Below are 21,590 nucleotides of genomic sequence, written 5' to 3' on the forward strand. Positions count from 1 at the left end.
GAAAATTTTAAGATGTGGAGGTAATCCCAAGCGGATTGGACACTATTTTCTGGCTCATTAATACATTAAGGGAATCCATGCGCAAATCCATCCGTATGGTTGTGTACGATGGCCTAGAAAATGCTACGTTTTAATGTAAAGTTTTCAAAAAACTGCATCAGCGTGACCTAATTTTTCAAGATGAGGGCAAGCTATAAAAAAAAATACTGGCTAATTTGCAGAAAAGTGATTAGTACTCTGAAAGCTCTTGAGCAATAAAAAGCCAAATGACATCATAATTTTTGGTTTCCTTATAGGCTGGTTCAGTAGTATCAAACAAGCTGGGATAACCTTGAACCAATGTTAAAAGATCATGAAGTTTTTGATGATACATAGTCATGGTTTTATTCATTTAAAAACTTGCCAGGAATCTGTCCTGATTTGACCAAATCGTTGCAGAGAGCTAGAGAGTTTTTTAAGCAGAAAAACGAGTGGGATCTCCACACGGATTGCCGAACCCGGACGGATTTACACAGTAGTAAATGTGCTATCAATTTGAAAAGCATATTGGTACCAGCGCGAGGGAAGCAGTGTCGCGAGCAGCAGATTTGTGGAAAATGACACTTTTTATGAAATGACACTATTTTCCCACCCAAAGTGGCACCGAAATCGGCCGAGCGGCAACGCTGCTCTCAATCACAAGAAGAAGAAAAAGAAATGTGGATAAAAATAATAACCTTAATGAAATTGTGAAGTCTAACTTATCGGTGGATTTTAACTTTCATATGTGGTAAATATTCTCAATTCAATGGCTGCCTTGTAATCTTCTCTAGATATTAACATTGTTTTAGCTGAGACATATTTATAGACTAGGCCTAGTACAGTTATGTATCCTACTTTGGCATAATCTTATTATTTACCACTGTCACCGTAGGACTAGGCCTTAATCTAAAACCAATTTCAGCTACAAAGATAGTCTAAAGGGGTTTTATTTGATATTTGAATTTAGTTTCTCCCAAAAAGCCATTTGTAGGCACAGGTTAATTATAGTGTCAGCCCTTTCCCATCAATTTTGTCCTTCTTTGAAATGATATTCCTTGAAACCTAAAGACTTAATCCAGTAAAATTCTAGTTGATTGACTTCTTGCTATCTCAGAAATGGGTTATGTTAGGAAAATGAAACTTTAAGGGATGGGTCTAGAGGCTAAAGTATGGGTAAAATTCTAGTTAATTGACTTCTTGCTATCTTGGAAAGGGTTTAGGTTAGGAAAATAAAACTATCAGGGATGGGTCTACAGGTTAAAGTATGTCCTGGGAAGGTATTTGAAGGTACCCAACTCCACTCCTCCCTCTAGAGGGCCCTGAAATTTGCCTATATGACATGTCTATACCTATTGAAATTTTGACAAAACAACATTTTATTTTCAGTTACTAGTTGCTTTTTCTCTGCCTTTAGTTCTGAAAATGCAATTCCTGTTATTTGAGTAGAATTTTGAGCCATATCAATGTTTTTTTGTTTTTTTTTTCAAAATTTAAGAAATATATTTGCATATCTTTAAAACCTTATAAAATGGAATTGAGCAAAGTTATGAAGCTGAAAACAATTTTGTTGTGCTTCATTCAAGCAGAAGATCTATTTTGCAAGGTTTCACTTTTATAACACACATATTTTTAAAGGTCATCAAAGGTCAGGGGCCTCTAGAGCAAGAAGGAGTAGAGGTAGTTGCTTCAAAATGCCTTCCTAGGACATACTTTAGTCTGTAGATTCATCCCTGAAAGTTTCATTTTCCTAACCTAAACTCTTTCTGAGATAGCAAGAAGTCGATTAACTAGAATTTTACCAAAGTATGTCCTGGGAAGGTATTTTGTAGTACCTACCTCCACTCCTTCTCCCTCTAGAGGGCCTTGACCTTTGATGACCTTTAAAAATATGTGTGTTATAAAAGTGAAACCTTGCAAAATAGATCTTCTGCTTGAATATATTAAAACAAATTTTTTTTCAGCTTCACAACTTTGCTCAATCCCAATTTTTGAAATACCTCAATCCCAGGTTTTAAAGATATGCAAACACATTTCCTAAATTTTGAAAAAAAAAACATTCATATGGCTCAGAATTCTAGGCCTACTCAAATAGCAGGAATTACATTTTTAGAAATCTGCTTTCTAAAGGCAGAGAAAAAGCAACTGGTATCTGAAAATTAAAATGAAAAGTAAAATGTTGTTTTGTCAAAATTTCAATAGGTATACACCTATCATGTAGGCAAATTTCAGGGCTCTCTAGAGGGAGAAGGAGTGGAGGTGGGAACTTTAAAATACCTTCCCAGCATATACTTTAGCCTATAGACCCATCCCTGAAAGTACCATTTTCCTAACCTAACCCCTTTCAGAGATAGCAAGAAGTCACTCAACTAGCATTCTACCCTTAATCCTAATCAATAAGTTTTTTTGTCTTAAAAAGGAGGCCTAGTTAATTAAGCAGAAGGAAACTTTTGGTAATTATTTCATCATCTAAATTATGGGTATAGCCTATTGAGCTAGTGCAAGATATCCAATAGGGAGGGAGTAGAATTAGACAAATAAGTAATTTTTTTGCCATTCATATAATTAACTTACCAATAAAGTGAACATATCACTTGATGCCTTTTCTTATCTTCTTTAGCCTACAAATATAATAGTTGCTTCTATTGCAAATTTTGATTTAAGCACTTTTTGAGCTCTTAAAAATGACCAAAATATAGGGCTTAAAAAGGCTTAAAACATTGGTCTTTAACTTAAAAACATTGGTCTCAAACTTACTGTTTCATTACAAATCTATTTTTTTAATGTTACATAATCAACAAGCACTGATTTTCCACAATTAAGTTTGATAAATAAATTATATTTTACTTATAAGTATCTTATAAAGTAAGAGCTATTTTGACAGCCATCTGGAAAAGAGGACTAGAATGCATTGTCAAAGAAGCAGACGCGCCATTTGGACCAAATCTTGGAGTGGGCATAAACTCCATCTTGGGCCCCCCGACTCACTTTGTGTTGTGTAATCATCTAGGAAATGGGCATTTGACAGAACTCAAGAATTTTATTGTGTATCTTACCTACTTTCAAAGTTTACAATAATTAATAGCAAATCAAGGGTCGTCAAGTAATTATGCTCTTTGGTTAATAGGCGTGCAGTAATTTCAAATCAATTGGACAGAATGGATTATGTTGGACATAATGGATTATTATGGCCATCAAAGGGCCCTTTGTGGTGGAAGCTTGGGCCCCCTGGAAAATCTGGGGTGGGCATTTGCCCACCCCTGACCCGCCTCCTCCAAATGGCGCCTCTGCAAAGAAGTGCTTATGGTATTTGTAAAATAGCATAATATAAAGAATCTATTGATAGGGCCTACTACTTCTATTTTCTTAACATGTTTTCTTTAGATGTGTCAACCATAACAAATGTACCTTTTTGATTCTTTGTCCATAGTTATAATTTTGTTCAATGAAAAGAAACCTGGTAAATTTACATACATTCATATAATTTGGATAAAAAGACTGTGAATGATTCAATTGATGCTGTTTTTATGCTCATTCTAAATTTGGTAGTTTGTCACCCGGAAGTGGAATTGACATAATTGAAGATCATAAAATTTCAAGAAAAATGTGGTTGAATGTTTGTCACCTTGCAGAACAGAAATGGTTAGAGTAGAAAATGCAAAAAAAAAATTACATGCTAGAAGCCATGGCACTATAGAGGGGTGGTAAAAATTTTCAAACAAAATATCAAACAGTTCTGGTGCCATAAATTCCCTAAATACTGTTATCTCAATTGGGTTTTAACAGTTGGTCAACTTGTCAGATATGTCAAAACTGGCTCAACTGTGTTAAACACAGACATGTGACTTACAGTGAAACTGACCTGTTCAAACTGAGTAAAACCATAAAAGAAACTCAGATATAATGTAGTAACAAATGGACAACAAAAAAATGTTAAGAAATTGGTATAGTTAAATGTTGTATTTAAGCATTTGTTTTTTCTCCTACCTTGATGTGTGACAGCTTTCTCTGTGGGACAGCTCTCAACCCTAGTGTTGTGGAACTGGGCATTTGACTTGAAACATCTTTGGCAGTTCCATAATCCTTCCTTAAAGCAAGCCCTGTCAAGTTCTTGAAGAATTCTTGGTAATAATTTGCATTGACAACCAGCATGAATTGAATGAGAGGCTCTATATCTTTTATCTTGTCTTCTGGCAAGGTCATGACCAAAATGTCAGAGATTCTCAACTACCATTAACACTGAAATGCCTTTCCCCTTCACTCCTTGAAAGGCTATCTCTACATAGAAAAGGCATTAAAAAAAAATTAGTTGGCACTTGTTTTATGGCTGCAAGATTTTTTTTCTGTTTCTGTAGATTTTGTCCCCCCCCCCTTTGAAATTTCGTTTGAAATTTTTTTCTGTTTCTGTAGGTTTTGTCCCCCCCCCCCATCTGGTCTTTTGGCTTGAAATATAATCTTACATCCCACCAGATCTTAGCTGAAATACTAGATTGTTAGAGATTCTCAGAAGCCAATTTCTATAAGTATTGTTTTCTATCGCTTTTTATTCTGGGCCTTGTATATTTACTGAGCAGTTTTTTTTTTTTTTTTTTTTTTTTTTTAATAAGAATTGATACCATAAAATGACAAAATTTCCCTGCCATAAAATAGTGGTTAAAAAAGAAGCAAATTTTTTTAAGCTATTCCAAAAATATACTTAAGAACATTTTTTGTAGACAGGCAAATAAGTATACATCAAATATTATGAATGACATGCCACAACATGGTTTTGTATTAAAGGCAAACCAGAATTTCATCTTCCTTTTGAAATTTACTGTTTTTTTTATGGAATTAGTAAATTTGAACTCTGAATGATTGTCATATGCATCTGATCTAGAAATTTTGTAGTAATCCTATTTGAAGGCACCTCCAGAAATCATCTTCAGGGGTGTTTACACTCCTAGTTGGAAACTCGTGAACACTCCTATTTGGAGTGTTTATTCTTTAGTTGGAAACTAAAAGAACACTCCTATAACTTTCCCATATTATGCTTGTTCACAATGAGAGGGGGAAAAAAGAATATATTTGAGTGGCTTGTTGCACAAAAGAAATTTATATCATGGGTGACAAATCAACAAAAATAGCTAAAACATATGATGTGAAACAGCTTAAGAACCTATAGCTTTCATTTAAGGATGTTGGTGTTTTCAGGAATCAAATGATTGATGATGTCTGACACCATGCAGCCCTTATTTAAAGTATTCATTATGGTGAAACGGAATATGATTGTTTGAATTCTTAAAGTGGAAATTTACACAAATGTGTCTATAAATTTGAACTCTGAATGATTGTCATATGAATCTGATTAAGAAATTTTGTAGTAATCCCATTTGAAGGCACCTCCAGAAATCATCTTAAGGGGTGTTTACATTCCTAGTTGGAAACTCATGAGCTAAAAGAACACTGCTACAACATGCCTGTTTTAGGCTTGTTCACAATGAGAGGTGGAAAAGAGAACATGTTTGGGTGGCTTGTTGCTCAAAAGAAATTTGGGCACTTGTATGATATGCTCCCTACTGCTCAAGAAGTGAAGTTGAAATTAATTCTAATAAAAAAAACCTAAGTGTGATAAAAATATAATACTTAAGAAACAAATTTGGGTTAAATATTTGCACAAAAGCTTTGCTGTATGATCTTTGGACTATTTTGACATTAGGGGGGGGGGTAAAGTGCAGCAGATCTGCATGCAAAATGTGTAGGCTACAATTATTCTGATATTATGAAGTAAGAATTGTTCTCTGACTTCACACTGTCCAAATACTTTTCCCCCACCCCTTTGTAATGTGCAAATATATAGCCTAAATTATATATTTCCCACCTATTTTGTCACTTCTTTTTGTCTTTTCTCATGCTAAGCTGAAAGAAACTAGCAAAAGAAACCGGTTTACAGTGTGTCATTGCATGAACAACTTGAGGGGTAGGGGGTATATCATAGAATTATTAAACTTTTAGGGTATGTATGCTTAGACTAGCCTATACTTTCCAAGAAGGTAAGGAATGTTTGACAGAAACATGAAAAAGTGCCAAAGAGTTGCCATGTTAGTTTTTTTAGTAATGGTAATAAATAGTATTAATTTTAGTAATGGATATACCTCTTGATGTTGCCTCAACTGTCAAAATCAAGCGGCCTAAACTCGCCTCTGAGGACAGCTGTGAATCTGAAGAACATCAAAAATCAGATGTACTAAAATACTTACAACAAATCTCTTTTATTGAGAAACCCATTGGAATTGTTGCAAGAGAGCACTCCTATACAAGAGCTTGGAATACTGAACATGAGGGGGGTTTATGTAAGCCATCAAAACTTTTGTTTTTGAAGAATTCATGGAAGAATGTTGAAGAGACTCATTATGAAAGTGGTGAAGAAATAAGTGTTGTTGATGATGTTTCTGATGATAATTTAGAAAACCCGTTTTTGGGTGTGGGTAGAGATTCAATGAAAAGTATGGAAAATGCTATAACTGGGCTAAAATGTAGTTCCAATGAAGATTGGGAAGAGTCTGTAAACAAGTAAGTTATATTACTTCTTTGTTTTTACTAAACTAGTATTTTAAGTTTTTTTTTGAATAATTTTGAGTGTTATGACTGAGCAAAAATATAGTCAATTGTGTTTATAAAAAAAGCAAAGATTTATAAATAACAGAGGCCATGTTTTCTTCAATTGTAACATCAAACAGTTTGTAGTAACAAACTGTAAGTAAGGACCAACAAAGATCAATAGTAACTGAAACTCTAAAAACCAGAATTTTGATATCAATATATATATATATATATATATATATATATATATATATATATATATATATATATATATATATATATATATATATATATATATATATATATATATATATATATATATATCAAAGGAATCAGCATGTTATGCTGATTCCAAATATATAAGATTCATTAAATTTAGTGTTACCAATCAAAAGCTATTTGCCTAAGAAAATTTGCCTGATTTTTGAAAAAGGGGGGAAACGCCCTGTAAAATTCAAGGAATCTTACTGACAATCATATCAGGAGATTCAGCTTATGTGAGAACCCTTTTGTAGAAATTTCAAGGTCCCATCTGCAAAAATGTGGAATTTTGCATTCTTTGTCCAAAAGAAAGATTGCAGATGTGTTTTTTTTTTCTTCCCAGGAGTGATGGCATCAAACCAATAGTGCTGGAATTCTAGAAAGGGATCGTTTGAATGGATAGCCTATTAAAATCTCTGGTGCCCTTTTTAAGTGATTAAATAAAAAACAAGTTTTTTAACTGAAAGTAAGGAGCAACATTAAAACTTAAAACAAACAGAAATTACTCTGTATATGAAAGGGGCTATTCCCTCCTCAACGTTTCGCTCTTACGCTAAAGTTTTGACTCTTTCTCTCGACTCTACTTTTTTAAACAGTAAAAAACTTAGTAAAGCAACTTAGCGTAAAGAGCGAGGCGTTGAGGAGGGAACAGCCCCTTTCATATATGGAGTAATTTCTGTTCGTTTTAAGTTTTAATGTTGCTCCTTGCTTTCAGTTAAAAAAAAACTTTCTGAAAAATTTCTGAACGTTTTTGAATTAATGCATGTTTTAATTTGGCTCTCTGCACATGAATAATTAAATAGAAATTTGGATATTTTTTTCTTTTTTTCATAGTTTTGATTGGACGATTTTGAGAAAAAAAGGAGCAGCGGAGCAACGAACTTCCAAATTAGTATGTTTTTATTACATAAATGAGGAGGTTTGCCCCCTCGTCAATACCTCGCTCTTTCCACTAAATCTTAAATTTTGTCCCAATTCGTTAAGAATGACCCCTGAATCACAAAGGCCGTAGAATAAATAGTTGAAACCAATAAAATTACTTTAGCGCAAAGAGTGAGATATTAGGAGGATGTGAACCACATCATGTGCGTAATAATTTCTGTTCGTTTCAGTTTTTAATGCTACTCCTTACTTTCAGTTGAAGAAACTTTTTCCTATTTATTTTTTCATTGCTCTTTAAAAAAAAATACCAAAAAATCCTGCGCCCCCTTCATGGAAATTCTCTCCCCCCATGACAAACTCCTCCATGCAAAGCTCCCCCTGAATAACCCCCTCCCCTCAACCCATCCCCCCAACCAAAATAATCCCCCTGAAAGTGTCTGTACACTTCCCAATAACCATTACTGTGTGTCAACACTGGTCAAAGTTATTAACTTGCAGCCCCTCCCATGGGGACTCTGGGGAGTAAGTCGTCCCCAAAGACATATTTATCAGGTTTTTTGACTCTGCTGAATAAAATGGCTATCTCAGAATTTTGATCTGGTGACTTTGGGAAAAAATGAGTGTGCAAGCGGGCCTAGGTGCCCTCCGATTTTTTAGGTCACTTAAAAAGGGCACTAGAACTTTTAATTTCTGTTAGAATTAGCCCTTTTGCGCCATTCTAGGACCAATGGGTCGATACGATCATCCCTGGGGAAAAAACAACAAACAAATAAACATGCATCCATGATGTGTCTTGTGGCAAAAAATACAACATTCCACACTTTTGCAGATATGAGCTTGAAAATTCTACAGTAGGGTTCTCTGATACGGTGAATCTGATGGTGTGATTTTCGTCAAGATTCTATGACTTTTAAGGGATGTTTCCCTCTATTTTCTAAAATAAGCTAAATTTTCTCAGGCTTGTAACTTTTGATAGGTAAGACTAAACTTGATGAAACTTGTATATTTAAAATTAGCATTAAAATACAATTCTTTTGATGTAACTATTGGTATCAATTTTCCGTTTTTTAGAGTTTTGGTTGCTATTGAGCCGGTTCGCTCCTTACTACAGTTTGTTACCATGAACTGTTTGACCAAAAAGATTGAAGGGCAACTAGCCCCCCTCCCACCCTCCTTTTATCCTCAAAGTTTTCTGATCAAAATTTTGAGATGTTCTGTTTATTCAGCATAGCTGAAAGGCCCAATAACTATGCCTTTGTAGATAACATGACCCCCCACAGCCCCTGGGGGAAGTCTTTAAGCTATTAAATTTGTCTATTGTTTGTGTATAGTATTTGTTTTTGAGGAGTATGCATACATTTTTTGGATGGGGAGGGGGTGGTGAATTTCCTGCTGGGGGGATTTTCCACAAGGGGAATTTTCCATGGGGAAGGAAGTTTCCAGGGGGTGAACTTTCCAGGGGAAGGTTTTATGCTGCAGCATTTTACCAGAACTCCTTTATGGATTTCTTATTATTATATTATTACTTTCCCTTTGCTGACTCAATTTTAGATGTGGCGATAATAAGGGGAATTGTCAGGGAGGGTGAACTTTTTACCAGGTGTGAGTAATCTAGAGTATCTTTCCATAGGAGGGGGGACTTTTAACAGGAGAAATTCGCCATGGGGGAGTTTTCCATGGGATAAATTCTCTAGAGTGAATTTTCTACAGGCACAGCTCTCTACTAGGTGGCAGGTTATTTGCAAGAAAACTTTTTCATGGAGGAAAGGATTTCCAGTATGATTAAAAAAACTTTTCAGATGGAAGTCTCTTTCATATTGAAAGTGTGCTAAGAAAAAATTTCACCTGTAGCCTACTGGTCCACAATTTTTTTTTTTTAGGGGGGGGGGAATTTTCAGCTAGAATGGAATTGCCTGGGAGGAATTTTCTTGGTTCAAATAATAAACTTTTTATGTTCTAAAAAAAAATCATCTCAAACAGGGCACTATAATTTACAATTTTAAATCAATTGAGCCCCATATGAAGTTTATATGACAACCCATTCCATAAAAACCTTATATATTCCAAGGGCATAACTTAGAGCTCTTGCCCCAGGGCTCTAGAAGGTTGTGCCAACCCTGGAGGCATTGTTATATGTTCTTTGGACTATTTTGTTTCAAAATGGATATCTCATCATTTCAATCAGATGCGTTTCATGAAAAGAGGGGTAGTTAGGGGGGCTAGTTGACCTGCATTTACTTTTGACTCTTAAAGGGGAACTAGAAATTCCGGTTTTCAAACAAATGAACCACCTCTTAAGGTCTGTAAAACCATCCCTTTCCTAAAAACCCTAAATGCCCCTGGGGCATAACTTTTAACCCTTGACCCCAGGCTCTGGTGGTTTGTAACAACACTAAAAGCCTTGTTATATGATCTTTGGACTATTTTGAATGAAATTACTATCTCAAAATTTCTATTGTCTGCATTTTGGAAAAACATGACCTTTGTGCCAACCTTAGAGGTATTTTTATATGTTCTTTGGACTATTTTGAACAAAATGGCTATCTGACAATTTCTATCAGATGTGTTTGGTGAAAAGAGGGGTAGCTTGCGGGGGGGGGGGGGCTAATTTTCTCCATCACTCCATCAACTAGAACTTCCAATTTTCAACCAAATGCAACTCCTCTAAAGCTTATACAACCATCCCTTTCATAAAAACTTTAAATCCCCCAGGGCATAACTTACAACCCTTGCCCCCAGTCCCTGGGAGTTTGTTTTAAATCTAAAAGCCTTGCTATAAGATCTTTTGACTATTTTGAATAATATCACTATTTCAAAATTTCAGTTGGATGTATTTTGGGACAATACGACGTGTTTGTCGAGGGTGGGGGGGTAGCTGCCCTGCAGTCACCGTTACTTTTAAAAAGGGGACTAGAACTTCTGATTACCAATCCAATGTGCCATCTCCAAAGTTTATGCGACCACCCTTTCAATTTAAAAAAGACCTTACATGACCCCAGGGCATAACTTACAATTCATGCCCTGGGGGCTGGGGGGGTCATCCTCAAAAACAGTTTCCAGATCTTTCAACTATCCTGAACAAAATGGCTATCTCAAAATTTTAATTAGATGTGTTAGGTGAAATGATGGGCAAGGAGGGCTGGTTGCCCTCCAGTCATTTTTTGCTATTTAAAGATGGCACTAGCCCTTTCAATTTTCAATCAAATGAGCCCTTTTTGAAGTTTTTATTTTGTCTGTTTTATTTTGACAGCAAAATAAAATCCGTCCTTGTAGCAACAGCTGTTTCAAACAGTTCGTGGTAACGAACTGTAGTAAGGAGTGACCCGGCTCAATAGTAAACGAAACTCTAAAAAACAGAATTTTGATTCTAAAATATACATCAAAAAAATCAAATTTTTATGCTCATTTTAAATATATAAGTTTCATAAAATTTAGTCTTTGTCATCAAAAGTTACGAGCCTGAAAAAAATTGCCTTATTTTAGAAAATAGGGGGGAACACCCCTTAAAAGTCACAGAATCTTAACGAAAATCACACCATCGCATTCGGCGTATCAGAGAACCCTATAGCAAAATTTTCAAGCTCCTATCTACAAAAATGTGGAATTTCGTATTTTTTGCCAGAAGACAAATCACAGGTGCGTGTTTATTTTATTTATTTTTTTTTTCCCCCAGGGGTCATCGTGTCGACCAAGTGGTCCTAGAATGTCGCAAGAGGGCTCATTCTAATGGAAATGAAAAGTTCTAGTGCCCTTCTTAAGTGACCAAAAAAATTGGAGGGCACCTAGGCCCCCTCCCACGCTCATTTTTTCTCCAAAGTCAACAGATCAAAATTTTGAGATAGCCGTTTTATTCCGCATAGTCAAAAACCATAATAACTATGTCTTTGGGAATGACTTACTCCCCCACAGTCCCTGGGGGAGGAGCTGCAAGTTACAAACTTCGACCAGTGTTTACATTTCATAATGGTTATTGGGAAGTGTACAGTCGTTTTCAGGGGATTTTTTTTGGTTTTGGGGGTGGGGTTGAGGGGAGGGGGCTATATGGGAAGATCTTTCCTTGGAGAGATATGTCATGGGGGAACAGAAATTCAATGAAAAGGGTTCAGGATTTTCTAAAATTACTATAAAAAAACAATGAAAAAATAAACATGAAAAAGTTTTTTTTTTCAATTGAAAGTAAAGAGTAGCACTGAAACTTAAAACGAACAGAGATTATTACGCATATGAGGGGTTCTAAAAATACTTTAGCATAAAGAGCGAGGTATTTTGGAGGAGTACCTCGCTCTTTATGCTATAGTATTTTTAGTAATTTCAACTATTTATTCTACGGTCTTTCTGATTCAGGGATCATTCTTAAAGAGTTGGGACACAACTTACGATTTAGTGTAAAGAACGAGGTATTAACGAGTGTACAAACTCCCTCATATACATAATAAAAAATAAAGAATATAAAAGTTTGTTACGTAAGTTAATTCTTAAGTTACTTATATTTTTTACTAATAAAAAAATTCGATAAAAATTAAAATTTACAGTTGCCTTTTATGTAACCGAAAAATTGCATGGCAACTAGGCCTCCTTCCCCATCCCTTATTTCTCAAAATCGTCTGATCAAAACTAAGAGAAAGCCATTTAGCCAAAAAAGGAATTAATATGCAAATTTCATTTTAATAATTTATGTGTGGAGAGCCAAAATGAAACATGTATTAATTCAAAAACGTTCAGAAATTACATAAAAAAAACTAGTTTTTTTAACTGAAAGTAAGGAGCGACATTAAAATTTAAAACGAACAGAAATTACTCCGTATATGAAATGGGTTGTCCCCTCCGCAATCCCTCGCTCTTTACGCTAAAGTTTGACTCTTTGCCACAATTCTGCTTTTTAAAACAATTAAAAGTTTTAGCGTAAAGAGCGAGGGATTGCAGAGGGGACAACCCATTTCATATACGGAGTAATTTCTGTTCGTTTTAAGTTTTAATGTCGCTCCTTACTTTCAGTTAAAAAAAACTAGTTTTTTTATGTAATATTAATAAGAATCAAAACGTAATCAGTTTTGTGGCTCTCCTGTAAAATCTTTGCACCTTTAGTTGCTTTTTCTTGTAACCTTTGTGTTATTTTATTCTGTTTTAATATCATCCTCCCTTTTAAAAACAACTGCTTGTTAACGACAATCAGAAAACCCAAAGTTGCTATATCAGTTTTTTTGAGTAATTTCCTATATTGTGTTATATCATCTCTTAAACTATTAAATCATTTGTTGCATTAGTTTTGTGGCTTTCATAAAAAAAAAATTATTAACTTGTGATTGCTTATTGCCTGTAGCCTATACAAAAACTTCGTTTATTTTTTTTAGTGATAACTTGAAATGTTCTACTTAAGATAAAATGGTATGTGATTTTGTAAATTATGACCATAACAAGTCTTGATGGGGTGCACTTGCATAATTATATGTTATTTAAATTTTGTAGCATTTTTGGAGGTAAATTAGGTAAATTGGTAAACATTTGGTAACTTTACCAAACACTGGTAACCAATTGGTAAATTAGGTAAACATTTTGGAGGTAAATGTAGGCCATGCCACTTATCAGATGAAATACGGCTTGTTGATTATTTTTTGTAGGGGGGGGGGGGTAGGTTGTTTGGGGGAGTGATAAAAGTTAATTTTTCACTCTCACTAAATCCTAAAAAATTCAGTACTTTAATGATTTATCAACTATTGAATATTCCTATTTAAAAGCATATTTGTAAAAAGAATAGAACAGAACAACTTTAGGTTTCCCTATTCAAATGGTTAGTGATGATTTTGGCCTGAAATTCTAATGAAATATTAAACTGAATTAAATCAAGACTAAGATGAATATATGCTGAACGTCTGCTATGTTCTAAAAACATTTTTTTTTTTTGGAAAAAATGTTTTAACATAATGCTATTATTTCTATTTCGTTTATTGACAAGTTCAGTTAAAGAACTAGTAACAATATAACAAATAAACCAAATTATTCAAAGTAATACTGTTTTACAACAATATAATTTGCGCTATTATTTAGTATTTTCAGTGCTGAAAAGAAATTCCTATTTTAATCATAGCACGAATATTTGTGCATATCAACTATTTCAGTGACGTTGGGGGTCAGTTGATTGTGTTCTGTATAGGGCCCATTCCTGCCAGGTTATAAACGTATGCTGATGGGCAATAAATCTAGTATAATGACTAGTAGGCTTCTTTAAATGTGTGTTTGATGTTGAAAAGTAGTAACATTTCGACAAATCTGCTGGTTTACTGATAGTATTTGGTTTTGCAGATAATGACAGGCCTTCTATTGCAATGAGCCTGGTAAATAGGCTAATATTTTTACATGTTGGTAATTCTGAAACATGGCAACAATTTTAAAATTTTGGTACTGACCGATGATGCTTGGACTATGGCCCCTGGCCTTTTTTTGACGGACACTTAAGTCTGACATATAGAACAGTATTTACGGTAACGTTATTGGAGGCGTATTCGTAGCAACGTTTCAACAAGTGTTGGACCCCAGTTAAGGCTTTTGGTATTAGGTAGATTTCAAGCTGCTCCTTAGAAAAAATGCCAATTTCTTCCACCCCAAAGTTTGGAAATGTATTTTTCTACCTAATGTACCCAGTGCTAGATAAGGTCATAATATTGCTTGGTGAACAGTTTTTCACCATTTGGAACAGTAAATTTTATTAAGTAATCAAACAATTCGTGGTAATGAACCGTAAGTAAGGAGCGACTCGGCTCAATAGTAACCAAAAATCTAAAAAAATAATTTTGATATCAATTGATCCATCAAAAGAATGGGATGATTACGCTGAATTTCAGTATATAAGATCATTTATAGTGTATTGTCAAGTTTAGTGTTACTCGAGCCTGAGAAAGTTTGCCTGATTTTCAAAAAGGCGGAAAAACCCCTTAAAAGTCAAGAAATCTGAATGAAAATCACACCATCAGATTATGCTTATCTGAGAACCCTACTTTAGAAGTTTTAAGGTCCTATGTGCGAAAATTTGGAACTTAGCATTTTGTACCAGAAGAACGATCACAGATATTTTTTTTCAGTGGTGATCATACCAACTAATGGTCCCGGAAGATCGGGAGAGGGCGTACTTAAACGGAAATTAAAAGTTCCATTGCCCCTTTGAAGGGACCAAAAGATTAGAAGACAACTAGCTCCCATCGTACGACCTTTTTTTCTCCAAAGTTGTCTGATCAAAATTTTGAGCTATCCATTTTGTTCAGCCTAGTTGAAAAGTCCAAAATTTATGCCTTTGGAAATAACATGACCCCCTACAACCCCCAAGGATAGGTCTTCAAGTTATAAAATTTGTCCATTGCTTTCGCATATTATTTGTTATTGGGAAGTATATGCACACTTTTCGGGGGGGGGGGGGGGGGTGTGATTTTGTGCTTGGGGGGTTTAATTGGGGAGATTTTTCTGCGGGTGAACTTTCAAGGGGAAATTTTTACAATGGAGGATTTTATATAATTCTTACAAAACTATTTTTATTTGTCTTTTTTCTCTTTGCAAACTCAATTTTGCACGTAGAGATGTTCAGAGGAAATGGTCTGGGGGAAAGTTTCAGTCGGTTTGGATTTCAAGAAAAAAATTTCCACGGAAGAGAGGATTTCCGGATTGCTCAGAAAAACGATTAGAAATTTAAGTCTTTTTCAAATGAAGGTATGCTAAGGAGAATTTTCTGGGCTGAATTGTCTGGAAGAATTTCTATGGAGGGATGATTTCAGCGAAAATGGAATATCTCGTAGGATTTTTTTTTTTGGGGGGGGGGGGGTAGTATTTTACGTGGGAGGAAATTTCCAGGGAGGAGTTTTTCTGAAGGCCGAAAGTTTTTAGTGGAGGGTAAGCCAGATTTACCGGTATTATTAAAAAAGAAAATCAGAAATTAAGTTCTAAAAAACAAGTTTTTTCAGCTGAAAGTAAGGAGCAACATTAAAACTCAAAAGGAACAGAAATTGTACCGTATATGAGTGGATTACCCCCTCCTCAATTCCTTGCTCTTTATACTGCCTTCTGTTTGTTTTGAGTTTTAGTGTTGATTCGTTCTTTCAGTTAAGGAAATTTGTTGCGATAATTAATGAGATAATTAATAAGATAATATTATTTTAGGTAATTTAGGTTATAAGTTAAGGTTATTTTCTGGAATGAGTGTAACCAAAATTTGCATTGACGGGAGGGAGCTCACACGGGCGGATCCAGAGGGGACTCTGGGCCTTCCCCAAGAATTTATCTTCTCCCTCGTTTATTTTTGATTTCTAATTTTGGATTTCATTTATTTAATAAGATAATTAGATAATTAAATTTTATAGAATAGGGGTATTTTGAAGGAATTGAGAAAAGATGATCTGGTAAATAATTGTTTCTCTGACCGTCACTGTTTTAGCATTTCGCCGAACTATTTTTTAGAATTTGACCAAACTGCTGTAGCAAGCCAAAAAAAGAAATGAGGTAGTGACTCGCATACCCTTGAGCATTATAACGTCTAACATCCAATAAAATGGTACAATTTCCACCTCTTAATACTTTTTAACAAAAGAAACTGCTGTTGATTTTAATTAGACTTACCAATTAATTAATGGTCATGTCAGGCTATACTGACGCAAATCGTACCTTTGTTTGAAATATGGTCGTGTTGTTCTTATTTATGCTGCCATAAGATTACTTTCAGTGACTGAATCTTGTTCAGCAACTTTATCACTGTCACCGTCACTGTCACTATCAGTGACTGACTTTGTCGAAGTTTATTTACTCTCATTCCATTTTTAAAAATGAAAGATGTGAATTATATTTTTATTCCGGTAACTAAGGCCTTGATAGTAGTGTTTGGTTTACTTTTAGTTATGGACATTTAGCCATAATCTAAACTGCAAGTAAAAAGTATGACGGCACAAGACGGCACAAGGTCCAAATCGGTGGTGCTGATCTCCGTTTCATAGCCCTTCAGCCAGGAAGTGCAATGACGGGTGGGGGGCAGCCATCCTGTGCTCTCGCACACCCTTCCTGCTTACCTTTCCCAGATTTCCCCAGGTACCCATTCAGAGCTGGGTCGACTCGGGCTGAGCTCACAGAATCACGCCACTAACCCCCGTTCCTAACCAAATAACCGGTCACGCCAGGAATTCAACCCGTGGCCCTCGGACATAGGATTCCTAACTCAGCGTAATCTAAACTAGCTCCATGACAGCCTTTACTAGGCATGTTTTAATTTTAATTTGATTATGTATAATAATATATAATAAACTAATGATTAATGCTCATAATATTTAGGCCGGCCATCGAGTTTGTATTCTCCAGTAATCTATTTAAATTTTTTAACTGTATTTGTGGAAACTTATTGTCTTTGGATTCTATTGTGGAAATTAAATTTACACGTCAAATACTTAAAAAAAATGTGGTTTCACATTTGATGATGTGATCACACAGTGTGATCACAAGTGATCACACTTGTGATGATTTTAAATACATAAGCTCGATGAAAATATAAACATAAGCCTGATGTTTGTGGTCTTACGTTTATGATGTCGCGCCTCCGTGGTCCAATTTCAAACAGCTTCAAAATTTATATTTAATTTAGTTTATATTTACTTTATAATTGTTTATTTTTTAATATATGTATTTTGTTTTAACATGAGTTTGCCTGTAATATCTTCTAATCTCTGTAATTATTTCCAGGGAAGGATGGAGTCAGTTGCAGTTCCAGGTTTTTTCAAATGCAGCCAAAATACTGAACAATGATCAGTTGGCTCGTCTTAGTTTTGTCGGGAATCCAAACGAGCCTATACTAGTCCGTAATCAAGTATCTATATCAGCCAAGCGATTTAGACATGTCTTTGGGCTTTTAAATTGGGAAACCGATTTATGTCAATGGTTACATAAAAAGCTTGTAAATTCATTGACAAAGCGGTATCTAGTTGCTTATTTGGAAGTGCTTCAAACTCTTCGTTGCAAAATCCCGCCTCTTGTAGATAACCTACTGGCTTGTACGCCTTCTATTGAAAGTCTCCCTAAGATGAGTGATCGCCCCTGGGATCCAGTAGGTCAACTTTTAGCTCAAAATAAGCCTGATAAGCTGCCTAATAACCCTTTATTTATTTTATTTACGGGAGTTCCGACAACAACACGTCTACCGCCGATAAAGAGGGCAGCTGCTTGGATTCAACTCTTCAATCAAGTTGGAAAGGTGGTTCCAATCAATGTCCACTCTGTAGCTCATCCTGGGATGATGGAGGTACCAGAGAGCATGCAAGCTGTCATTATGACTGGTAAAGCCAAAGTTAGAGAGTTGAAAGCTCATTGTGCCAATAGGCCAATTATATTGCTTGGAACAAACACTGGATCATTGTTGGCGTTGCAGGTGGCAGCGATTGAAACTGTGTCAGGTGTTGTGTGTCTTGGCTACCCTAGCCAAAGTGTTGAGGGTGTTCGAGATTTGGATGACAGTATTGTTGAGTTTAAGTCTCCTACGCTTTTTGTTACTGCAACCCATGCACAAAATAGTCATCCGGATGTTATAGACCAACTTCGAGAACAGCTTAAGGTATTCTTTTATTTAATTACTCTTCGATAACAAAGTTCAGTTCTTTCTTAGGTTAACTTCAGACTTGAAGAAACTAATCATAGGTTATGCAGTAAGAAGACGAAAGTAGACCTAATGCGCCTTCGTAACTTGAAAAGAAACACAAAAATAATATATTAATATTACAGAGAGGGTGTATGACTTAAAAAAAACACAAAGGCTGTTAAAATAAATCTTGGTAATTAGAAAATAGTTAAAAGCGATGTTTGGTCATTTCTGCATAACTTAAAAAGAAAACTGAAAAATTGACAAATCATGTTTTAAGTCTAGGAAATTTATTGAAAATGTCGCAAAAGTTTCATATAGTATGGGCACATTTTTATTGTTTTCTTTGATTTTATGTAGTTCAGTTCATTTTGCATTTAGTTCATTAAGATAAATCTTTATGACTAAGAAATGCCTAAAGAACCAGAAGACGCCATTTCGGCAAGAGACTCGAACTAAAAAATCGTCTTTTTTCATCCAAGACTCTCCGTTTTGAAGTTCAGTTCATTCTTAGCTCAACACTTTTTATCTTTTTTGCTTCTTTTTTCAATTCATTTTCTTTTATTCACAATTTTTATTTTACATAATTGTATTTTTTTTTTATAGCAGCAGGCTAATGCCCTGACATGTTTTTGATACTTCAACCCATTAACCTAAAACAAGAATCATTTCTTCATTTTTTTTTCTTGTACAAGGCTAATAGATTGATAGGTGTCTAAAGTGATAAAGAATAGGCACGCAAGTCGGAATTTGTCTTAGAGGGAGCCTAACAAATTGGTAAATTTTTTGCAAAAACGTTATGATTTAGTCGGATTTTATGGAAAATTTAATTGATTACGTGAAATATAAGTGAATCTTTATATTTCAAGGGGCCTGATGATGGCCCCCGCCTTGTATAGCCTACACTTCTGCTAGAGTGTAAAAAATTGCCAGCTCTCTACAACTGGAGAATGAAGATTGCTTAAGTTGTAGGAGCTCTAACCTTTAAGACAGCAAACCTCGTCTAAAAATAGCCGAAAATACATGTTCGCAGAAACTGTTCATTATCACCCGAAAATTGTAAGTTATCACTAATTCAAAAAAGGTAGTTATTATTTAGGTTCGGTTTAAAAACAAAATTTAAGAATTCTAAAAAAAAGTCATGAAACCCTTTGAGAAATAAACCAGAATAACTGTCACTATTGTATTTTGAAGTAACTGTTATTAAACCGATTGCTTGCCTATTATGTCCATGGTCTGCTAACATTACTGTATTTTGAAGTGGCTGTGAATAAATCGATTGCTAGCCCTGCTCACTGTTGGTTTACTGTCGCTATTGTATTTTGAAATGGCTGTGACTAAACCGGTTGCTTGCCCATGATGTCCATACGTATTGCTCATTTATGGTCTACTATCACTATTGTATTTTGAGGTCGCCGTGACTAAACCGATTGCTAGCCCTGCTCACTGCTGGTCTACTATCGCTTTTGTCGAAAGTAAAACAGTTCAAAATAGGGATGAAACCTTTTTATTGACAGTGAATAGATATAAAATTATTTAACTGGATATTACGAACACAAATACAGTGTTCATCATCAGCAGTAAAATGCTGTTGATGAACACTGTATATATGTTTGAAATATCCATTTAAATAATTTTATATCTATTCACTGTCAATAAAAAGGTTTCATCCCTATTTTGAACTGTTTTACTTTCGTCATGGAAAGCCAGTGTGGTCTTCGAAGTTATCTATATCGCTATTGTATTTTGTAGTGTCTGTGAATAAACCGATTGGTAGCCCATGATGTCCATATGTATTGCTCACTGTTGGTCTACTATCACTATTGTATTTTGAAGTGGCTATGACTAAACCGATTGGTAGCCCATGATGATATATGTTCGAAATATCCAGTTAAATAATTTTATAGTTATTCACTGTCAATAAAAAGGTTTCATCCCTATTTTGAACTGTTTTACTTTCGTCATGGAAAGGCAGTGTGGTCTTCGAAGTTATCTATATCGCTATTGTATTTTGTAGTGTCTGTGACTAAACCGATTGGTAGCCCATGATGTCCATATGTATTGCTCACTGTTGGTCTACTATCACTATTGTATTTTGAAGTGACTGTGACTAAACCGATTGGTAGCCCATGATGTCCATATGTATTGCTCACTGTTGGTCTACTATTTCTATTGTATTTTGAAGTGGCTGTGACTAAACCGATTGCTTGCCCATGATGTCCATATGTATTCCTCACTATTGGTCTACTATCACTGTTGTATTTTGAAGTGGCTGTGACTAAACCGATTGGTAGCCCATGATGTCCATATGTATTGCTCACTATTGGTCTACTATCACTATTGTATTTTGAAGTGACTGTGACTAAACCGATTGGTAGCCCATGATGTCCATATGTATTGCTCACTGTTGGTCTACTATTTCTATTGTATTTTGAAGTGGCTGTGACTAAACCGATTGCTTGCCCATGATGTCCATATGTATTCCTCACTATTGGTCTACTATCACTGTTGTATTTTGAAGTGGCTGTGACTAAACCGATTGGTAACCCATGATGTCCATGTGCATTGCTCACTGTTGGTCTACTATCACTATTGTATTTTGAAGTGGCTGTGACTAAACCGATTGGTAGCCCATGATGTCCATATGTATTGCTCACTGTTGGTCTACTATCACTATTGTATTTTGAAGTGGCTGTGACTAAACCGATTGGTAGCCCATGATGTCCATATGTATTGCTCACTGATGGTCTACTATCACTATTGTATTTTTAGGTCGCCGTGACTAAACCGATTGCTAGCCCTGCTCACTGCTGGTTTACTATCGCGATTGTATTTTGTAGTGGCTGTGACTAAACCGACTGCTTGCCCATGATGTCCATATGTATTGCTCACCGTTGGTCTACTATCAGTATTGTATTTTGAAGTGGCTGTGACTAAACCGATTGGTAGCCCATGATGTCCATATGTATTGCTCACTGATGGTCTACTATCACTATTGTATTTTTAGGTCGCCGTGACTAAACCGATTGCTAGCCCTGCTCACTGCTGGTTTACTATCGCGATTGTATTTTGTAGTGGCTGTGACTAAACCGACTGCTTGCCCATGATGTCCATATGTATTGCTAACCGTTGGTCTACTATCAGTATTGTATTTTGAAGTGGCTGTGACTAAACCGATTGCTTGCCCATGATGTCCATATTTATTGCTTTCTGTTAGTCTACTATCACTATTGTCTTTTGAAATGGCTATGACTAA

The 21,590-nt window shown here is 35.3% G+C and overlaps 1 protein-coding gene across 1 annotated transcript in view; it reads left to right on the forward strand.

Moving 5' to 3' along the window:
- The first annotated feature begins 669 nt into the window (after positions 1-669).
- The window catches only part of LOC136026890 (KAT8 regulatory NSL complex subunit 3-like), a 36,085-nt gene continuing 15,164 nt past the window's right edge, over positions 670-21,590 (forward strand). The window contains exons 1-3 of the mRNA XM_065703695.1: positions 670-769; positions 6,138-6,567; positions 17,446-18,310. Coding sequence (XP_065559767.1) covers positions 6,140-6,567; positions 17,446-18,310 — 1,293 coding nt within the window. The 5' untranslated portion in view covers positions 670-769; positions 6,138-6,139. The remainder of the gene's footprint in view (positions 770-6,137; positions 6,568-17,445; positions 18,311-21,590) is intronic.

This window comes from Artemia franciscana, chromosome 5, assembly GCF_032884065.1.
Source record: "Artemia franciscana chromosome 5, ASM3288406v1, whole genome shotgun sequence".
Classification (NCBI taxonomy): domain Eukaryota; kingdom Metazoa; phylum Arthropoda; class Branchiopoda; order Anostraca; family Artemiidae; genus Artemia; species Artemia franciscana.